We start from the raw sequence: 21262 nt of genomic DNA, 5'->3' as shown, positions 1-21262 counted from the left end.
TGTCCATTATGAGACAGTGACATATAGACTTAACCCTAAAAAGACTGGGGGGGGCCTAAAAGGCCCCCCCCTCGACATTTCGCGCGATTACTCTGCAACACGCAATGCTCTCGCCGCGATGCTCTATGACTTTTTTCTTTCGAGTTTCCCGTACATTTTGACGCCAAATTTGTGACGCCCGGGGGTACGGTTCTGAAGTTACATAACTTTTTGTACATGCACGTGAGACCGAAAATGGCTCAAAAATGTGATTTTGTGTACAAAGTCAATGCAAATTGAGTTTTTTCACATGGTTCATATAAATATGCTTATTTTTACTCTCAATAGCTAGAATTAATTCGTTTTAGTAGTATTATGCTTCGAAAAGTGTCTGCCGCAAATTTCGTTGAAAAAAACAGCAAAAACAAAAGGTCGAAAAAACAAAGAAATACATAAGAAATTCATAAAACAATAAAATAAATAAGAAATTAATTTTGATACCGAATTTTTTTTCAAGTACATTTGCGAAGAATGCCACAAAGAATAATTAGACCAAAAATGAGCACTTTTGGAGCTTTATTTACTGATTTAGATCAAAGAGTCTGATTTCTCGCATAAATTAGCATAATTAATCAAAATAAAATAAAAGAAGACTATTTTGGAAAATTTAGATATACGATCTTGTAGATTACATCGCACACTACCATTGTGCAAATTTCCGCGGTGATCGCGCAATCCACGGCCGAGATCTTAAGGGGGGGCCCTTTAGGCCCCCCCCCCAGTCTTTCGAGCTACCAAAATAGCCCAGTCTTTTTAGGGTTAATCATTTGATTTGATGCAGAGGAAACTCACATTTTCACCTAAACAAAATACCACGCTTGATGTTCCTCCAAAGGCTCTAACAACTGGAAAAAAAAAAAGAGAGGAGAGTCTGCTTTGCAAAGACTACATTACTTCCAGAAACAACAGGGATAGAGCACCATCACCACATTCACAGCATTCAGACTAAATTTTCACCCACCTGTCTTTAATGTGGTTTTCCCTGCTCCGCGGCCATCTTGTTGCGGGGGAAGAAAGATGAGAACAAGGACAGTCAGACATTGTAGCATGGCGGGTGGTAGAGATCCTTATTTTGGCGCAACATTCAGCGTTGGTGCCAGGCCGCCCAACAAAAAGCTTTGTTTCTGTTTCATTACTTTCTAGAGGGTTTAGGAACAACTGCAAACACATAAATCTTCAATATTTCTCATACTTGCTTAGACACAACATTTTCATTTCCTTCTTACACAAACAGTCACATTACATGAATGGACACCTTAAACTCTCTCTTTTCATGATTAGTCAAAAATAATGTTTTCTAAACATTTCTTACATTTTATAGTTATTCTTGTCTTGACAATGTATATATACAGTAATTGTGCTGAATGCACCTGTGTTCACAAATGAACAAGATGAAATAAACATGTCATCAAATGATTTCAACGCTTAAATCTATCAGCAGCAACTTATGTGAGACTGGTCATGAAATTTGCAGTTTTGATGATCTGATATCAAGCTCTTTTTCAAAAATGCACCAGCAAATTTTGTGGCATATAGCAGCAATGTTAGTTAAGGTTCACCCAAGTTGAAGAAAATAAAGGATTGTGATTAATGGCATTAGTTTCAGCTCTTAAAGCATATTAGCAATTAACATGCTCAGCATAATATTTGAATGTAATAATCAAATAACTGAATTGGAAAAGAATAGAACTTATGATCATACTATCAATTGCATTTACTCCTGCTAGTAAAAGGACAAACATGAGGCAAAGAATATATAACAACAGAATATGAACTGTATGTATTGACATAAGCTATGTCCATGGTAAGTAAACAAGGTACAGTATATTGGGTGGTTAAATATAGTGCTATGCAATGCTTCAATGATAGCAAAAGAAATGAATGTCATAGAACCCACAAAAATATAATATTGTGTTGAGGAAATGAGATCTGTTACTTTCAGGAAATGAATTGTTTGTGTAGTCTTTAACATACATTCAATAAGTACCACACACTACCTAGACAAGCTCTGACATTGAGACAGTGGAAACTTTGTTGGATGGATTTTTCATGCTGGCCTAATTTCTCTGAACTTGACTAGTCGATGAGACTTTTGTTCAACATAAATCCAGAAGCATTTTAGTGATACTGTCTTGTGGAATTAATTAAAATTTCAAGACTGTGAAATATTTGACATAGATATCATGAAACACAGAGGAAAGAACTTCAGTGGAAATCAAATGACTGAATACCATAAGAAGATCCTGCATAATAGACAATAAAACAATGACAATATAAAATAAAAATGAGCCCTCCATGCTCTCTTCTGCTCTTCCTTGCATGCGTTGCTCAGCACAAGTATATGAAAATTGCTTGAATGTCGCAAGTAAATTGGCATTCTTCAGGGACCTAAAAATATGTTTCAAAAGATTTTGATTTTGTGACAATATCGCTCTAACAGTGTCACTTTCAAAAAATAATTATGTATAACATTCATTTATTTCTAAAGGCAGATTATTTAAGGACATGAAGGAACATGTAGTCCCCAGTGTAATTTGCGCAAGGTAAACAAAGACCCCATGCCTCTTTTGAGAAAGTATCCCACATAGATGACATCTAACTTACCAGACAGGTGAGAAGTGATGCCCAGTCATCCAAACCCTGGTGTTATTTTGAGGTGCTTATGGGGGCACTTTGTTTCATGACTTAGAGAGTTCATAACCTTCACACTTGTCAAAGTGTGACTAATCTCTTGCTTTCATCACTACTTCTATTTAAGAAATCTTTTTCATCAAGGAAACATAATTCTCTTATATCTCTATCCCTCTTCCCCCATCCCCCCCCTCCCCCCAATTGTTAAAAAAAGAGGAGCAAGCCTGTTCATCATCTTCACTGAATTTGGTGGGACCTCTGCTGATGTACCAAGTCTCAAATAGCTCCAATACTGCCAACCCTGGTTCCTGGAAGGGTAAAAGAGTAAGAGAGAAAGAAATGGATATTAAGGAACAAGTGAGAAAACATCACATAAAACATTAAATAATTATGTCGATAGTGAATTACACCATGGATGGAATGATACACTGTTGTTATCTTGTCTTTGAATTGATTGCACACTCCTATCTTTCAAAGACCTCTCAACTTGCTAGTTTCATCAGCTCCAAGTACATGATATTGGCATCAAATCCCAAGTAAATGTCGCAGTGCTAATCAAATTACAACTGATTTGGTACCAATTTTACGAAGACTGTCTTCATTACCTCCTGAATGTGCAAACTCTGTCTCAGCTGCAATAAGATAAAACAAATTCATGAAACTCTTACGTCGAGCTGTTTTCTATTGCAACTGATTGACAAATTGCGTTGATGCACGGCAATTTGTCAATCAGTTGCAATGCAATAAGATACTTTCATTTCCATTAAAGTCTTCTAATGCACTTGCACCACAATGGCTTCAAATGCACACATAAGTACAACCATTTGTGATGATTGCATATGAATACTACAGTTTGTAGAAGCAGTAGAAATGTAACAGTGACAGCTTTCTCAAGTAGCCATGCTCTTTGACAATTATTGGTTTCTATTCAGTGTTTTTCATTCACCTTGCTGGCAATCTGTATAAGAAATTATAATCATGCACTTAGCTCTCTGCATAATCTATCATTCTCTAGCAAGATCTTATGTCAATATGTTTAGGCCCATATATGACGACAGTTTGGTGTATCAACAAACATAGGACCACTGCATGCAAGACTAGCAAGTCACCTATCAAACTGATCACAACCTGGCAAGAAATCCACATAAATGTAAAATCTTTGAAAAAAGAAGAAACATTACACCAATATAATTTTGATAGTGAAATCAGAAAAGGTAACATATTTAATAAATAGTTTTATATCTTAAATGCCAAGCTGGGGCACAGGTGATACTAAATAGCATGGTATTCACATAGGAATGATGACAGGAAAAGCCTTGTAAATGACTACAACCTCAAACAAACATTAATAATTTCTTCCCACTCAATCATCCTCTTTCTTTTCTCTTCATATTTTTCTTTAAAAAAGGCAAGCTCTAGACCATTCATGTGACTACCACATAAGGTGTACCTATGCCATGATGATTACAGATTAAAACATCATAAACATAGTGATTACTCAAAATCGAGTCACAATGCTTTTGATGGTACTATACGTGTGTCCATTGCTATTGAGCAGTGAGATATGCCATGTAACATAACTGCCGTTTACCATTACACATATGCATGATGTCAGACTATTTACACCCACATACATGTAGCCTCCACAGAAGCAGCTGGGAAAGTCTTGATTTCTACTCTGGTTCACCATAGTTACACATGGGAATCACTCGCTCTCATCACATCTCCATATCCCTACTTCTTCCTCCCACACGCCCCCTTCCTCAATTTCACTACTACTTGATTATGGGAGACAACCCTCTATCTATAGACCTGCTCTGCTCGGGTGATGTTTTCTATGTTAATGCCTATTCAAGCCGGGGGGGGGGGGGGGGGGGGGGGGGGTGGTATGCCTATTAAACAATAGTTGATTTTCAGTATGCCCCATAAACAATAGCTGATTTATGCACTGACATAGCAACCCACCTGACTCATTGCATAACCCATCAAATCATCGTTGTTATTTTGGAAGCCCCCCCCCCCCCTTTATCGGCAACATATGTTAGTATTTTAAAACCAAATAGGTCTATTTGGATGCTAACAACTCTTTCACACATACACACAAAAGCTGGACAACCTAAGAGAGAATGCTATTATTTTTTACAGAGACACATTTACTGAACAATCAAGTTTTTACATCTCGTTCCTTACATTTCTACTTGTAAATCCATGATTACAATTTTTCTGTCCTTGATGCATTACTGCTCTCTCTCTCTCTCCTTTCTGGATGACATGCTTTGTATGTAACAGTATGACCACCGGCATGGAACTAGGCCAAAACACAAAAACTAAGTGACTGGCATGTATCTTCACATAGACAAATATACTGGTAGCGAAGATTCATTACATTTGTCAACTAATTAATACAGCTTAAGAAAACTCTCATCCTCCCAGCCCCCCCCCCCCCCCATCTCCCCCACTCACTCAACCTTCTCCCACTCATTCTAACAGAGTTACAACCTGCAGTCTCTCAGTACCAGCTATACATCCCCGCGTCTGTCAAGTTTGCCCCTATATTTTTAGACGTCTACCACAGAGTGTGACTGCCTGGCGTGTCGGGAGACCTATTCCTCTCCACTAGTCTTCCTGTGGCATTCCTCCCTTCCAGCTGTCATGGCTGTATCTTATGCTGCTTTCTCCATCGCTGGTGCAGGGGCGGATCCAAGAATTCCGTAAAAAGGGGGTGCCTTTACACAATTAAAGGGGGGGGGCACAAGCACCCTCCCCCAATTCTTTTCTTTTTATTTCTTTTGTTTTAACAAAAAATAAAGGGGGCATGCCCGGTGTGCTCCCCCCCCCCCCCCCCCCGGATCCTCCAGTGCTATGCAAGACCAATGAGTGTGTACCACATTCGATCCACACAGTAGCTCAATGGAGCTTCACCACACACATTCTCTAAGTTGAGCACAACTAAGATTGAAGTCAGACCTACTTCCCCATACCAATAAGTGTCGTACATCTGTCTATCATTCCTATCCCTCTCTTTCTCTCTCAGATGCCCTAATACATATCCACCTATCTATCTATGCCACAGGTCCATATTTTTGAAGGTGTAAAAAGCTGTCTCTGGTGCCCTTCAGAAAAGAAAACCTATGACAGGGTTTTGCTTTGCAAAACTGCCAGAAGGGAAGAAAAAAAAATTGTGCTCTGCTGTTGATGCCCTAATCTATGCCTTACAAAATATATTCCACACCTAAACCCTTCAAATAAAGTAGGATATCATGAAAACATTCCATTAATCTTTCAGAAATAGTTAGATACAAAATAAACAAAAATTAAAATATAACAACCAAAATTTTATTAGTAGGAATACTAGTAGTCAGCATGCTCCTGTCTGGAAAAAAAAAAAAATGTCAAAGTTTCTGGCTCTGTGTAAAAATCTGTTTCTCACTCACTCGAGTGGTTTCAAGCTCACAAAATAAATAAAATGGCTGCATCTCCAAACTATTGTATACACATTCTTTTTAGATAACCTCTTTTGAGTCTCTAGCCAGAAATGACCCCTGCCCCTCACTTATGACCTTTCTTTTACAAGATCATTGCAGGCTGAAGACACCTAGATTGCCGAGATGTGGGGTCAACTGGCTCAACTGCTTGGTCAGTCAGGATTACTATGACCCTGACTTCAGATTTGATTACTGTTTACACATGACCTTTATATCCCTCAATGGGAATTTAAAAACAAACAAACAAACAAACTCTATCTCGAAAACATGTACAACAGTCCATTGACATGATTGCCACTTCCAGGTCAGCCATATAACCTGTAATAAACCTGCGGGTTTAAAGGTTGGTTTCTTGTTCCTCTCTCTCTCTCTCTCTCTCTCTCTCTCTCTCTCTCTCTCTCTCTCTCCCTTCTAACCCCCCCCCCCTCCTAAAAACAAACAAACAAAACACCAATCAGTTCAAGTAGCTCATTAAAACAGGGCTGCCAATCCAACTGTCAGACATTAAAATCAGGAGATTCCTCAGAGCAATATCAGGAAGTAAGTTGTGTGCTACAAGCATTTCGGTGATCAAAGATAACTTCTAAACAGGGAGGCTTTTATATTATCGTTAAGATATGACGAGACACCATTAAGTGCCCAGGGCGCCTCTTGCAAAATCAGGGAGACTTGGCATCTCTGTAGAACTATCAGGGTTCCATTTCATAAAGATGATAGGATAACAACTCTTGCTAGAATAGCATCAGCCAATCAGGAAACTGGATTCACATCGTTACCATTACCAATTTCCATTCTAGCAAGAGTTGCTATCATAGCAACTTTTTATGAAATGGGGCCCTGGACAAGTCACATGTCCCTTGTCCAGCTCAAAATCACAAACTCTCTGTCGGGACAAACATTAACATCTAGGTGAAATGTCATCGCAGTGTTGCTGTAAACATCAAAGTGCTGAAGAGATATCAATTTTCACCAAGTGGCTACACACTCCCACACTAATTCTTAAATTGCATTGCTTAGTTCTGTTCAAATTTTAACATATCATTTGCAGAACGAGACAGGAAAGGTATTTCATGCCGCCCTGCACTTCTCATCCCCCCAGCTTCCCTCTGTGTCCATCATCTCCCTGTCACATAGCATCCATTAGTGGGGTACAGCACAGCAAATGGCATGAATTAAGGGAATAAAAGAATAAAGACATGGCCTGATCTACTTACACATAATGACTCCTAACAGACTTCTCCCTCGAGTGTCACATGACACACATTAGCTTAATTACGATAGATGCATCTAGTTTAATATTCTAGCATCTTCATCCACACACCCACTACAAACTAGAGAAATTCAACTATCAAGCAAAGTCGACGGGCATGCCTTCCCATCCTTCTACAGTCACCATAATCCAACAATGTATAGCCTCTTAAAATACACACTGATGAAGTTCATTGATCATCAGCATTGACCCATGGAATTGACCTTTGACTCCTACCAAAAGACAAATACATCCCCATTAACAACTAGCCCATTACTAAATCATTTTCCCTGGGACTTTCCTAGCTTAGATTTGGTCTGAAATATGACTTCATGGGCTAAGTGCAGAGCTGACCCCTTGACCCCTGTCACTTCAACATCATCATGTGTTCACATGAATTTTCCTTCACAGCAAACCATGTCACCACTGGGATTTCCCAAGTTACATTATGGCTTGACAAGTTTGACCTTTACAAACATCTCCTTCAGCTGAAAAACTGTCTGTCTATACTATTCATTACCAAGGATTACTGGAAAAAAGGTCATCTTATGCAAAGGTCTGAAATATGACTTCATGGGCTAAGTGCAGAGCTGACCCCTTGACCCCTGTCACTTCAACATCATCATGTGTTCACATGAATTTTCCTTCACAGCAAACCATGTCACCACTGGGATTTCCCAAGTTACATTATGGCTTGACAATTCTGACCTTTACGAACATCTCCTTCAGCTGAAAAACTGTCTATCTATACTATATTCATTACCAAGGATTACTGGAAAAAAGGTCATCTTATGCAAAGTTCACTGACCTTTGACCTCGAGAATTTTTGCTCAAAAATCTAGTAAGTACATTGACAACCTATGTGGCACTCTTGGACCAACTATGAACAAAAGCTATCCAAAATTTTCATTTTCATGCAGAGTTTTAGCTGGATAGGCCTAGCCATTTTGTTTTTCAATAAATTCACTCACTAATGCTGTACACTCTATTTCCCCTGATCAGTCACTTACCTACCAGCCCAGTTTTCTGCTAACATTCTTGATTCTTACACACATTTTTGTGAGAACAAGCTTCACCCACACTTCATAACGTCAAGCTTGTCCATGGTAATCCTACATGTATAATATGCAATAGGCTAATCAGCTTTCACAAAACATCTTGCAAATAACTACTTTGCTTAGTAAGCTCAGCATTCAAACATCTTTTGAATTAGGTCTGTTTGCCCTACACTGACCCAACATAACATGACATAAATCAAAGGTAAAAATAAACTTTTCTTTACTTCCCTTTCCAACAACCCAAACAATCTCACCACTAGCTATCCAAACGCAGTACATATTGCAGAACCTACTTTCAAAACATTAAAATCTGTCTTAATCGATGGTTGATGATGGCAGAGAAAATGCAAAGTGACATTTCTGTAAAGTAAGGCTTGGGAAAGACTAGATACATGCACGTTTGACAGGTATGTGAGGGGCAGTATGGCATCAATCCACAAGAGTGAAGTATGACGACAAAATGTGGCTTGAAGATATACCTATCTGGCATACATCACATCATTTTCTAGGATAATTGTCACTTGAAGTGATGTCCGTGACAGGAAGTGAGTCAGGTTACAAGTATTCCTGATGACTCACCTAGAATGCACCATACTGTGCGTGTGGAGGGGAGGCTTGGCGCTGGAATGGGGAAAGTGTGTGTGTGCGTGTGTGTGTCTCTCTCTCTCTAAGGGTGTGGGTGGTTGTAAATGTGAGTGTACATGTATGTGGGTATATTTCCATGTCCATTTGTCTGTTGGGTATATGTATGTGTGCCTGTGTCTGTGACTGTGTATGTGTCTCTGTGTGGGTGTGTGTTAGTGTAGGTGCTCAACTGATAAGGATGCAAACAGCACATTTGTATCTTTTACATGATGTATACCGGGTATATGGGTTGTGTAAGACTGTGTAGGTGTGTGTAATGGCCTTCAATCAGTGACGTTCATTGCAACTCACATGTTCAAGCAGGAGACCCCCCCCCCCCCCCCCTTGTCATTTTCCATCTACCCCACCTCAACTGCAAGAAGGGAAGAAGAGTTCTATCTGGCACAACACATGTTTACAGGAACATGTGAAAATAATACAAACAATGCACACCAAATCCACACAGGTAAGCTTTGCGGCCTTTATGAAATCAGATAATATTTTACACAGACCATGGGCTAATGTGCACTATATAGATCATCTATAGTGCACATTGGTACATGGTCTGTGTAAAATATCAAGATGCACATACTAGTATTCATTATTGATTCCCTGCTCTGCACACATTTATCATCTAAATGCATTAAAATGCACACAGGAATGCTCTGGAAGGTAGCATATTTCACAGTTAAATATATTGGGATGTTCATGTTGCCAATCCTAATCAACGGATAAAGGCATGAAGAATGTGAGGTTTTGATACTCTTTATCAAGAGGTACCAATATTCTCCCAGCCACAAAAATACAATCAGGGTACTGTTTCATGAAAGTAGTCAGCCCTGACAATAACCATAGTAACAGTCAGTGACCAGAGCATCTCAGCCAATCAAAACCAAGGATTTTACTGAAATTGTCAGAGACGACAACTTGTCAGGATTGACAACTTTCAAGAAACTGTGCCCTGAAGAGACACTGCCTGCAGTGTTTCCAAATCTCTCCATGACAGTGCACTTGTGGAAAAAGCCAGAAGCACTCAGTTTTTACCAAGTCTGACATGCTCTAAGCACTATTCACTATAAAAACTATAAAAGCACTCTGAGAGTGCAGACCTCCGCCAAGCAGCTCATTTCCACCAGTGATCTTATTCTTCTGTAGAGATCTGTAATTTCTTCCCATGCATATGCATGCTGAAAATTGCCCAATTTCCTAATTTTAGAAACCTTTTGTTACGTCATCAATGCCAGCTGTGTGGCGCGCCTTGCCCTGGACCAGAAACTAGAGCACGCACTCTAGTGCGCGTATAAAAACATCAAAAATAAGCAGCTTGAACTCTTAAGTTCATTGACCCTACATACCCAAATATTGAAAATCCTTCATAAAAATTCCAAGATCACTTCCAAAATTTAATAAACTGTTACTCGTGTCATTCTCAACCTTTCCTGTAAGTTTCATCCAAATCCGTTCACAACCTTTTGAGTTATTTTGCACACGGACACACGGACAAATAAACAAACCAACGCTGATGAACACATAACCTCCTCCCTTGGCTGAGGTAACAAAAACAAAAACAAACACAAAACACTGCCTGATATATTAGTGCTTGTTTTCAACATTTCTTCTAGAGACATGACGTTACAGATTTCTACCAGCCTTCTACAACAACATTATGATCATGTGATAGTAGACCATTTGTGGTGCTCTGCCAAGAGCAGAACATTTTCAGATGTCCTTTATTAACAAGAGAAGAGTTCATATGTGAACTGGTAATCAATATCAAACAACAGAACCCAAACACTTCCAGAGAAATCCCCAGTCAATTTGTGTATTCAAAACAATGCTAAAGACCGAGTGATACCCTCTGCATGTGATTCAGAGAAGCAGTATTATGATAAAAATGGGTACGCATTGCATTTATGAGGCGCAAAAGCTTTGATACTCTTGCTATGGGATTGGAGGTAATGCAGCAAAAATGGTTACCATGGATATCTTAGTGCATGTTCTCAAAGTACTGCGACTAAAGTGATATATCACAGAAGATGACTTCTGCTGGCAAGAATTCACAGAAAATTTAAACTTCAGGGTTTTAAAAGCTACTTCAGGAAGGTTGCAAGCCCCATGACTTCGAGATATATTTTACTTCCCTCAGTTGTATTTCAAACCCTTCCGAGGAAACATTTTGTATGTTCCCTTCCCACACCAGTCTTCATATTCATTATATCAAATAGTCCACATAAATACTTATCTGTGATTGGTTATAATGCAATCACATGACTACTGCCGCAAGGATCAAAATCATTATATTGCCAGTGGTGATGTCACATCAGGCAATGTAATTCATTCCAGAAATTGACTGGGGCGGGAATAAAGTGATGAGCGATGTGTATTTAAGTAGACCATATGATAACAGATATCACAAATATTGCCTTGTCTATTGTTGTAATATAACACTAGACAGTCCCTTGGGAGTTATATTTTCCCCTCCAGACAATATTTGCTCTCAACGCTTTGGGAAAATATCATCTCTTGGGGACAATATAACTCCTGTAACAAATGTCAAATGTACGATTACACCTCTAAAAAGGCAAATCTGTATATAATGTTCCCTCATATATCATCATAACAGCTTCCATTAAACTCCCAAAACAATCAAACAAAGACAGTCAGCTTATCAGTCTACTGAACAATGTTTGATTTGGTATTGTCTACAGTGTTCACATGCCCTGATATAAATAATAACTTGGGGTATATTCTTGTGTCTCTTACAAAATAACTTTCTCAAGATACTTGGGTGGGATTGAGAGGATGGTCTTTTTGTGGAATCAACCGTGATGAGGGCCTTCAGATGAAGGGCAGGTAGTATATTTCGGTGATTTCACCTGGATGTGTAGAAAATTTCATTGAAACTACTGTTTGAGTACCCAAAAGCACACTGGGACAGAATATTTCTGATTTGCCACACCGATTATGACCATCAAAATGAGCCGCAAACAACAATTAACATGCTACAATTTCTTTCTGTTGATAAAGACCCCCTAATAGCATTTTTCATAAATAGTCAGTTAAAAAAGAAAAGGTTTGGCACAAATTATGTGTACCCTTATTTTGTCTGATACTATAGAGATAATCAAAGCTATCTACTGAGTTTATAGACAAAAAGTTTTCCCTGTTTACCCAGACAATGTCAAGGAGTTCAGCAGTCCGATATGCTTACAATGACTTTTGTATACAATTTTTATTAGTGAGTGTGTGTGTGTGTGTGCGTGTGTGTGTGTGTGTGAGTGAGTGGGTGGGAGGGTAGAAGGGTTGGATTGAATGAAGGATTTACATGTCATCAATATTACACCTAGTGTTAAATGCAAATAATTTGAACAAGGACAAACTGTTTTTTATATTCAAAATCCATGAGGAGAGCTAAAGGGTTATGTTGAAGTGCATTCGATCTTTTCTATCAAATTGGCTCTAAATAGAGGAAATTTGGACTAGTAGAGATTTCATCATGCATCATTGCATCTACTTTTTAATTAGTCTCTATGTTTTGACTTGTGTGTATTAATGATGCTAATATTCTTTGTACAGTGATACGTATCATATTTTGTTGTTGTAAAATAAGATAAATCATATTACATTAAATTTAAAAAAAAATGTCAAACCTTCAATTAAACAAGTTGTGGAATCTTAAAAAACAAACAAACATGTTCTTATAAGGCAGTGCTACTGGTAGATGATCTGACAATGTAGTGACATCACAAAGTCCCATTGACTTACAAAACAAATCTTCATCAAGTGACCTTTTTTGACATCACTTTCAGAAGCAGAAACATGTATATGTAGCGTATGCATCAAATACTGGTGGTGTCGCAATGACCAAGCAATAACTAATGAATTCTATAATTGTGCACACAAACCAATGGAAGAGTTGATGATATCATCACCTCAGCTAACTTGCATACGTGGTTGCAATCAGTATCACTATGCATTGAACACATGCAAAACTTTAATATTTCTCATTTAGAGTCTTAATTTTGATGAAACCTCTTCCACCCTGTTTATCCTATTCATCTGATTTTCCTTTTAATCTATTTTTTATTCATCTGTTTTTACTATTGATTTCATTCAATTATGATGTGAAATTGCACTCTATCTATAAGGCCAAGCAAAAAAAAAAAAGAAAGAAAGAAAAGAAAGTAGTTTCTTGTCAAGATTTTCGGAGAAAGGTGATGAGCGAGGTCGTTATTAGAGTCAAACCTGTCAATAGCGGCCATCCAAGCAGCAATGCAAGGGAGATGACAAAAGCGGCTGTTAGAGACAGGTGGCCGCTATAGACAGGTTCTTTAACATGCTCTTACTCTCAGAGGGAACTGTTTTTAGTGGCTGCTATAGACAAGTGGTCGCTAAGACAGGTTTGACTGTATTTGATATCTTACTATTTTTTATCTGAAGCAGCTGCACTGGGCAAGGCACTAGCGTAGTTTTGCACCACCTCATATGATTTTTAAACATACACAAACTAAAACTTAACAATCCAAAACCTAAACTACTTTTAATTTGAGTTTAAGTTGGGCAAAATTAAAATACTTACCGTTAATTTTGATGCTTTCTACACATTTATTTTCGTAATGACTTTACGGCTGTACCACTGTGTATGTGTACGTATTGTACTGTGACCGACTGACAGCTTGAGTACAGTGCAGCTACAACTTGTAGATCTCCGATTCAAGTGATCAGGTTTTTCCATAATGTGTAAAAGTGTCTTAAAGGGTCTTTTACTGGACTTTGGAGACTCAAATGCAAGTATGTTAGGTTGTGAAATACATACGGTGAGTTTGTTTATGTTTGAAAATCATCTACAGTGCAAAACGGCACTAGTATCATAGCGCGAAAGCAGCGCATGAATACATAACTTATGAAACCAAGCCAGGCTTGTGATATGTACACGATACACAAGTACAAGTGAGTGCAAAGTTTTGTACATTCATGACATACTGTACAAGCTGAAATTTTCGCGTACAGATATTTTCGCGAATTGCTACTTGGAGGACATTTGCGCGTGTTATTAATTTCGCGGTTGCGACGGTCTAACTGAACTGAACTATTTGTGCGTTGTTATTTTCGCGTGTTGTTATTTTCGCGCTTCAAAGGCGATTCGCGAAATTCGCGAAAATAAAACCACCGCGAAAATTTCAGCTCGTACAGTACAATCTACCTTAAGTTCTCTACAGTACGCCGTCCAAGCCCACAGTATTACACAGCAGCAGGTTTGCCAGATTCTTGGCTAGCAGTACAACAGTGAATACCTGATAAGCACTACTAGTATCGGAGATTCTAACACAATATGAGAGAATGCATTTATGATATTACAAATGGTGTGTGCATTTCCAATTTGATTTTTTAAGAACTTGATCTTGACCTTTGACCTTGACCCTATGACCCAATAAGTCAAGGGAGAATCACTGTCAGGCAGTACATGCATACATACTAAGTGCCATGAAGATACCTTGAGCCAATTTTGAGTTATGGAGAAAAAAGTGAAATTTTAGCCTTTTCCCTTGACCTTTCACCCCATGCCCAAAACTCTCCCTAGAGAATCTTTATTAAGTCATGTTTACACTAAGAATATACCTTCAGGCATTGCATAGATAAGGGGGGGGGGGGGAATAGAGAGGTTTTGAAAATTTGACCATGGCCTTTGACCTTTGATCTTGAGCATGTGCACAAAAAAGGTGATAGGCACAACTTTGTCCACTTATATCATCAAATATCATCTACTGTAATATTTTCTAACCTGTGGTACAGCAGGTGTCATGTTTCCCCATCATCTGCTATTACTGCAGGTTCTGTGCAAGTTCGGTGCAAGTTAAACCATTCTATTCAACTCCACTTCGCGTTGTTGAATAGAATGGTTAAACTTGCACGCTCATGTAATATTCAGAACCATCGCACTCATAAACAATGAATATTTGTATACTATATGATCTAATCATACAGGAATGTTCTCTGCCAATATCCAGTACTAGAGGAAACTTCTATACCTAAAACCTAAGTTCACTTACAGCTTATGAATGCCTTGGGTTTAGAGTGGCGGCACAATGCTTAAATGTCACACTCAATTGGGATCGAGTGTGATTAAGCACGATTGGGCTGCGTATAGTTAGTGTACTGTGTATACATGTGTATGCACAGCCCTGTCACATCATTATCACAGCAAGTCCTGACTGGTACTCTTTGTGGTCTCAGTCTGGTGGCCCCTGGCCTCCTGGGCCCCCGGACTTGGGCCCTTGGCCTCAGGCTCAGCCTCGGGCCCCCGGCCGGCCTTGGGTCTCGGGCTTAGGCCTTGGGTCCAGCCTTTGGCCCAGCTTTTGGCCCCAAGCCCTACTGTACATTGCATATGGTCTTTGTGATTTTCAGCTGCATTTTCAAGGTCATCACCAATAAGACAAAAAATAAGACACTAAGACGTCCCTGCTCAAACTGTCAAAGTATCAGCTTATTGTCTGAAAGAGTCTCTTATCTGTGGAGAAATCTCATGTTGGCCAGGCACTGTTCTTTGCAGCTACACTGTGTGCAGTTCTTCTCTTCTTTCATTCTAAAAGGAAGTGGTTTAGACTTCATTTATTAATTTTTTTTAAAGGCTGCTTTGGATCATTTTTACACCAAAAAAAGGGTGAAACAGAACACAAGTGAGGAAAATACAAAACAAATGATGAAAACAAAATAGAAATGCTTGTCATGCCAGACTTGGTAACATAATTGTGTAACAGTTGTGTGTGATGGTTTCTTTCAAGCTTCTTACCTTTCATGACTGCAACAGGCCTCGGGGGAAAGAACAGAGTACTTGTTTGGCTGGCATGCCTCAAACCAGCTGGAGCTCGGTGGACAGAGAGGGTGGGGGTCACAGGTCACCTCAGCAAGATGTGGCCTTACTCTCTAAAAAGTTTTCAGATTCTGCTTAAAGGGAGAAACTTACAACAAAAGAAGTGAGTGTAATCACCAAGCTGTATTGATGACAGCAAAATGAAAGTATAGTTACACACAACAGGTTTAGATATTTGCTAATACTGCTAGAATTTCCTCAACTCATATTTTTGTGGGTTCTATGACAGCATGAAAAAATATATGGGTTAGTAGATGATGCTGCTATGACTCACCTTGTGTTAGGATTTAGTAAGTGGTGTTTCAAACATAGTATGAAGTTCGCGTACTTCACTAGACAGTGCCTCCGCTGCCTTGGTTGCCAGGGCGACCGCCTCCTTGTACAGGCCTTTCCGCTTCTTGTCGTAGCGCTGCTTGAACTCTCCCAAAAACGGCGGCAGCTTGCTGAGCGGCATGTAGGAGATGGAGCGGGAGGCGAACCAGGTGATCTGGGCTTCCTGAGACGAGATGCTCCCATCGGGGTTGCGGGTCACTATGATCTGGACGATGCGGCCAGGCCACCACGGGAAGCCGATGATCTTCCCCCAGACGATGTCCCCGATGCACACCGTCCGTCCTCCTGGAAGGATGCTCTTGGTGACGTTTTTCTTGTGCACGCTGTCATCCTTCTTCAGCGTCTTCCCGCGATCTGTGTCCACCAGGGATGTATCGGAGTCAAAGTCACATTCGGAGTTGTTGTTGTTGAGAGATCCATTTCGTTTCTTCCTACCACCTTTCCCAGAACTCCTGCTCGTAGTTGTAACAGAAGAGCAATCACTGGCAGCATCACTGTTATCGAGGCGTGGCAAGACATTTAAGACAGACAAACTCTCCTTCTTTTGCGTCTGACCAAGGGATCTGTATCCGTTGACCAATGAGATAGGTTTCACCATGACATTGGCAGTCAATTTGCTATTTCCATTGACCAGTTTGGGCTGTGCCACTGGTACTGGGCCATAAGTTCTGACAGGTAGATTGTCTGAGGGTATTGAATAAGTTCCCTTACTTTTGACGATCCTTATACGTCGGTGCTCTGTTGAATTTGTGTGCAGTCCATTAACACGAGGTCTCTTTTGAGGTTCAATGTTATGCTTACTAACAGTCGAGAGCGGGGACAAAGGAACAGTCAGTATTCTCTTCTTGGTCTTAGACACAGTTGTACTTGAAACTGAACCTTCCTTAAAATTGTTCGATCGCGGCGGTATGCGAACAACCAGCCGCTGGCCTTTGCCTGGAGTTGCATAGGAGATCTTTATCGCAGGACTGGTTTTCTTTGACGACTTACTCTCTGGCCTTGGAGTACTAATAGGACAGGGAAGCACCACTCTGGGGTTTGGACGCACCTGGGCTGGACCACCGTTTGTTACCGGCGGCCTCGGTTCTGGCTTTGGCTTTTTTCTCACAACAACTTCACTGGAAGAGTCTGCTTTCCTTTTCTTCAGACCACCCTTGTTGTTGAGTTTGTTATTGTGGGCAGTCTTTGCCTTTGGCCCCGAGCACGGCCCCTTACAGTTGCTGCACAACAGTTGCCGCGGTCTGAGCCTGAACTGCCTCGACCTTCCGTGACTTATTGTCTTTGGTTTGATTTCTGGCGTCTTGTCCTTCTTGCCAAATAGAAGGGGCCTTGCGGGCGGCAGGGGCATATTCTGGAAGTACGACTGACGAAAACTCAGCGCAGAATTCTCCACCTTTGTCGCTGGATCCCCCATTCCTGGATCTTCCTTTGGGAGGATGACCGTGTCCGTGACCGACACTCCAAATTCTTTGTTCAGCCTGGAACCGAGACTAGCTGCATCTGGTATCCCCAGTGGACACACCCTGTTGGTGAAGAATAGGAAAACAACTCAGTCTTTGTATTGATAAACTGACTGAATATCACTTTTGTTGTGTTCTCCCAATAGTATCACTTAAGATATTTTGAACTACTGTTGTAGAAGGGAATCACTTGACCAGACACAAAAACTTATATAGCACACACTCTGGTTAGATATTAAAAATTGTACCCTCAATGCTACATGTCAGTAAATTGGTAAGTCAACAGGACTGGTTGCGTAATCAAAGGATATACGCTAAAACATTCCTGGCATATGGCTACTTTGAAGTTAGTTCCCAAATATACAAAACAACCTCAAACAAGAGACCCAGGGGCCTAGCGCTCACTGAAGTATCACAAGTTCGTCTTTCATGCATTCTTGCAGACTATTACCATTTAAAAAGAACATAGTAAACTGGGGGAGGGGGAATAGTGTCCATTTGTATATATTGTCCCACACACTGGTGACAGTACCTGCCAAGTTTGTAGAAAATTTGACTATGCACTTTAAAAGAGAAGATCAAAATGAAAAAATTGGCCAAAATTAGGTACCAGTCCCAAGAAGCTACCCCTGGATCCGCCATGAATAAAAAAAAAATATTTAAAAAAAATAATAGAATAAAAGTATGCTATCCGATAAATTTACTCAGCACACTTTCTTTTTTTTTTTTCTTTTCCTTTTTCCTTTTTTTTTTTTTTTTTTGGGGGGGGGGGATGGTGTCCATTTGTGTACATAATTTCTATCACCATAGTGATAATGCCTGCCAAGTTTGTTGATGAATTTGACTGTGTAGTTTCAAGAAGATACAATGGGAAATTTAACCCCAACTTGGTCCCCTCCCCCCCCCCCCCCCCAGCTAAAAACAGGGGCTCAATTGGATCTGACATAAACAAACTTGAAAATGCAGTCACAAACAAACATTAAAAGGATCGTATAGTTTTGGTTGAGACCTAATTTCAGGTTTCTAATATTTTTGTGCGAGATAATGAGAAACCTCTTATGAAATATGAAAGAGCATGTAATTCTATGAGGAATTCAACATTTATTTGATGAAATTGGTTTTGAAATGGCCGAGATATCAAAAAAAAAAGCGATTATAATAAAGTGAGGGACCCTACTTTGTTTTTGGATGTTTCAATCATTCCAAACCCGATTTTCATCAAATAAACTTTGATTTCCTCTTAAAATGGTATGCTCTGTACTATATCATAAGTGTTTTCTTGGTATCTCGCAAAAAGTTCAAAGCCCAATTCTCATCTCCACCAATACTGTACCACCCCTTTAAAATCACTGTACCAATAGCATTTAGCTCTATCATTTTTTTTATAAAAGCTTTTGTTTTGTTTGTTTATTTTTTAAAGAGATTCTCGATTCATGAGTTTTTAGACCGTCTGGGACTAGCATGGTGCCCATGTGTATGCATACCACTTTGGGTGACAAATTTGACCACTGTTTTTTCAAGAAGAAGCTGAAAATTGGCTCCCAAATAATTACAAACAGCAGGGTTACTTTAAATATTTTTTGACAGAAATCAAGTATTTTACATGTTTTGTACCGATTTCCTTCCGATAATATGACACATCACTCGAGCTGAACTAATTGTTTTGTTGTTGTTGTTCTGTTTTGTTTCGTTTTTTTTGTTTTTTTCTGAGGGTGAAAAATCTTACCAGGTAGCCTACTGATCTCCATCTAACATCTTGTCAGATGTCAGGCAAAAAAAAATAAAATAAAAATAAAACAATATAAAATAAATAAATAAATAAAAAATAATAACAATGACAAAGTGGAACTTCTCAAAAAAATTAAAAAGGATTGTTTTAAAGCAATTTTATACCAGAAAAAAAAAAACAAAAAAAAAAAACAACTGCACAATATGCATGCTGAACACAAGAAAGAGACATTAGTAGCAGCTGAGTATTTGAAAGTTTATAGTGTGCAACTGTTGGAAGACGACATATGAAACTGTGTGACTTGGATATACTACGACCCAAGATGTCTATAACCATATTATAGTTTCTGCACTTTGTGTGTCTGCCTCCATGCACAGCCCAAAAATGAAGAGTGGATTTAAACAAAAACTGCCCATCTGTACACCTGCTGTACAAAATAAATCAAAATCAGAAGTCTGTAGTTTTCCTAGTGACGAGCGTCAGCAAAATGGGATGATCCAAGCAGTTTTGCCCTGTCTGAAAATGAATCTAAAAAATAAGGGAAACAAATATTAGTCACAAATAATACAATCATAACCTCCGCCACACTACCAGAACAAATACATCTTTCTTTCTTCTTTTTTCTTTAAGTATGTACCATCAGCACTTCATCATGACTTTCTACATGACTCTAAATCAAATTCCCAATACTCCTCGATCATCAGTTCTTAATATGCAACTTTCATTATGTTCATCAGGATCACACAATCATTGATAATGCTTTCGTACTTCTAAAGCACATTTATAATCAAAAGTTTTTAAATTATCATTCCCATTTTGAAGTTGCCTCTTATGTTTTGGTCATTGGCATTGCCTTTAATACTTGTCTGTAATATAGAACTGCACTATCACTAGCGTCAGCAGATTGCCACCCTTCGATTGCTGATGATTGTTGAATATTTCATTCTGCACACATAAATCGTCTCGTAAATACTTCATCACAAAAAAAAAACCCAAAAGTCTGGCAGCATAAAAGACTGCGTACTAAAATTTGCTCTAGACTGTAGTTTCAAATAAAGATTACTCAAAATCAATAGTTAAAATGCATTTTTTTTTTTCTATTTGTCAATAGGTCTAGTCTCTAGACCAAACTGCAGTCTGTGAATGAGCTTTCTTGCTGCACTTTGTAATAATTACCATGTCACAATTTTGAAATTCTAGCAGAAAGACTGTAACAGTATCCTAATGCTGACTTCTATGGTGTTACATTAACTTATTCCTGTTCTAAATGGAGTTCTACAACTTTATGCTGAAAGAAAGAAACACTTTAGATAAACCAAATTTGACAGCTCCTAATGTTTTGACAGCCATCACCAATTACTTTTGTCGATTGGCTCGGGTTGTTTCGGTTTTAAAATGCCACTTACCCCGAGTGTGCATCAAGCAAAACTCCTCGAAAAATTCTGCTGCCTGACTTCAAGGACACCATCAGCAGATCTGGAAGTGCCTGCTCGACTTCCACGGGCAGAGTCGAGCCGACTTTTGGACATTCCGCCATCTCTTGAGAAGCCATTTTGGGCTCCTCCGATGCCGCTATCATGCATGTAGCAGCCAGCTTTTCTCCGTGGATCGGCTTTATGCGGCAGCAGCCGAGTCAGCATACATTATCATGCATCAGAAACACGACGCGATTTTTAGTACTCGCGCTATTGACAACAACGGCACGGGTTCTCCCCACAGTGCGAGAACAAGGGAAAAAGCGGTAGAGCACACACCGCGCATGCGTAATTATATGCATCAGCTG

The 21262-nt window shown here is 39.3% G+C and overlaps 1 protein-coding gene across 1 annotated transcript; it reads right to left on the bottom strand.

The window, feature by feature from the left end:
• Positions 1 to 1011: 1011 nt before the first annotated feature.
• Positions 1012 to 21119, bottom strand: LOC140241817 (PWWP domain-containing protein 2A-like). Its single transcript, XM_072321571.1, is given in 4 exon segments — positions 1012 to 1036; positions 16232 to 17813; positions 20886 to 21088; positions 21090 to 21119. Coding segments are annotated over 3 exon segments (1809 nt in total). The 3' UTR covers positions 1012 to 1036; positions 16232 to 16237.
• Positions 21120 to 21262: the final 143 nt, after the last annotated feature.

This window comes from Diadema setosum, chromosome 18, assembly GCF_964275005.1.
Source record: "Diadema setosum chromosome 18, eeDiaSeto1, whole genome shotgun sequence".
NCBI classification, from domain to species: Eukaryota; Metazoa; Echinodermata; class Echinoidea; order Diadematoida; family Diadematidae; genus Diadema; species Diadema setosum.
The sequence above is the reverse complement of the archived record's forward strand: the minus strand, read 5'-3'. Positions and strand labels throughout refer to the sequence as shown.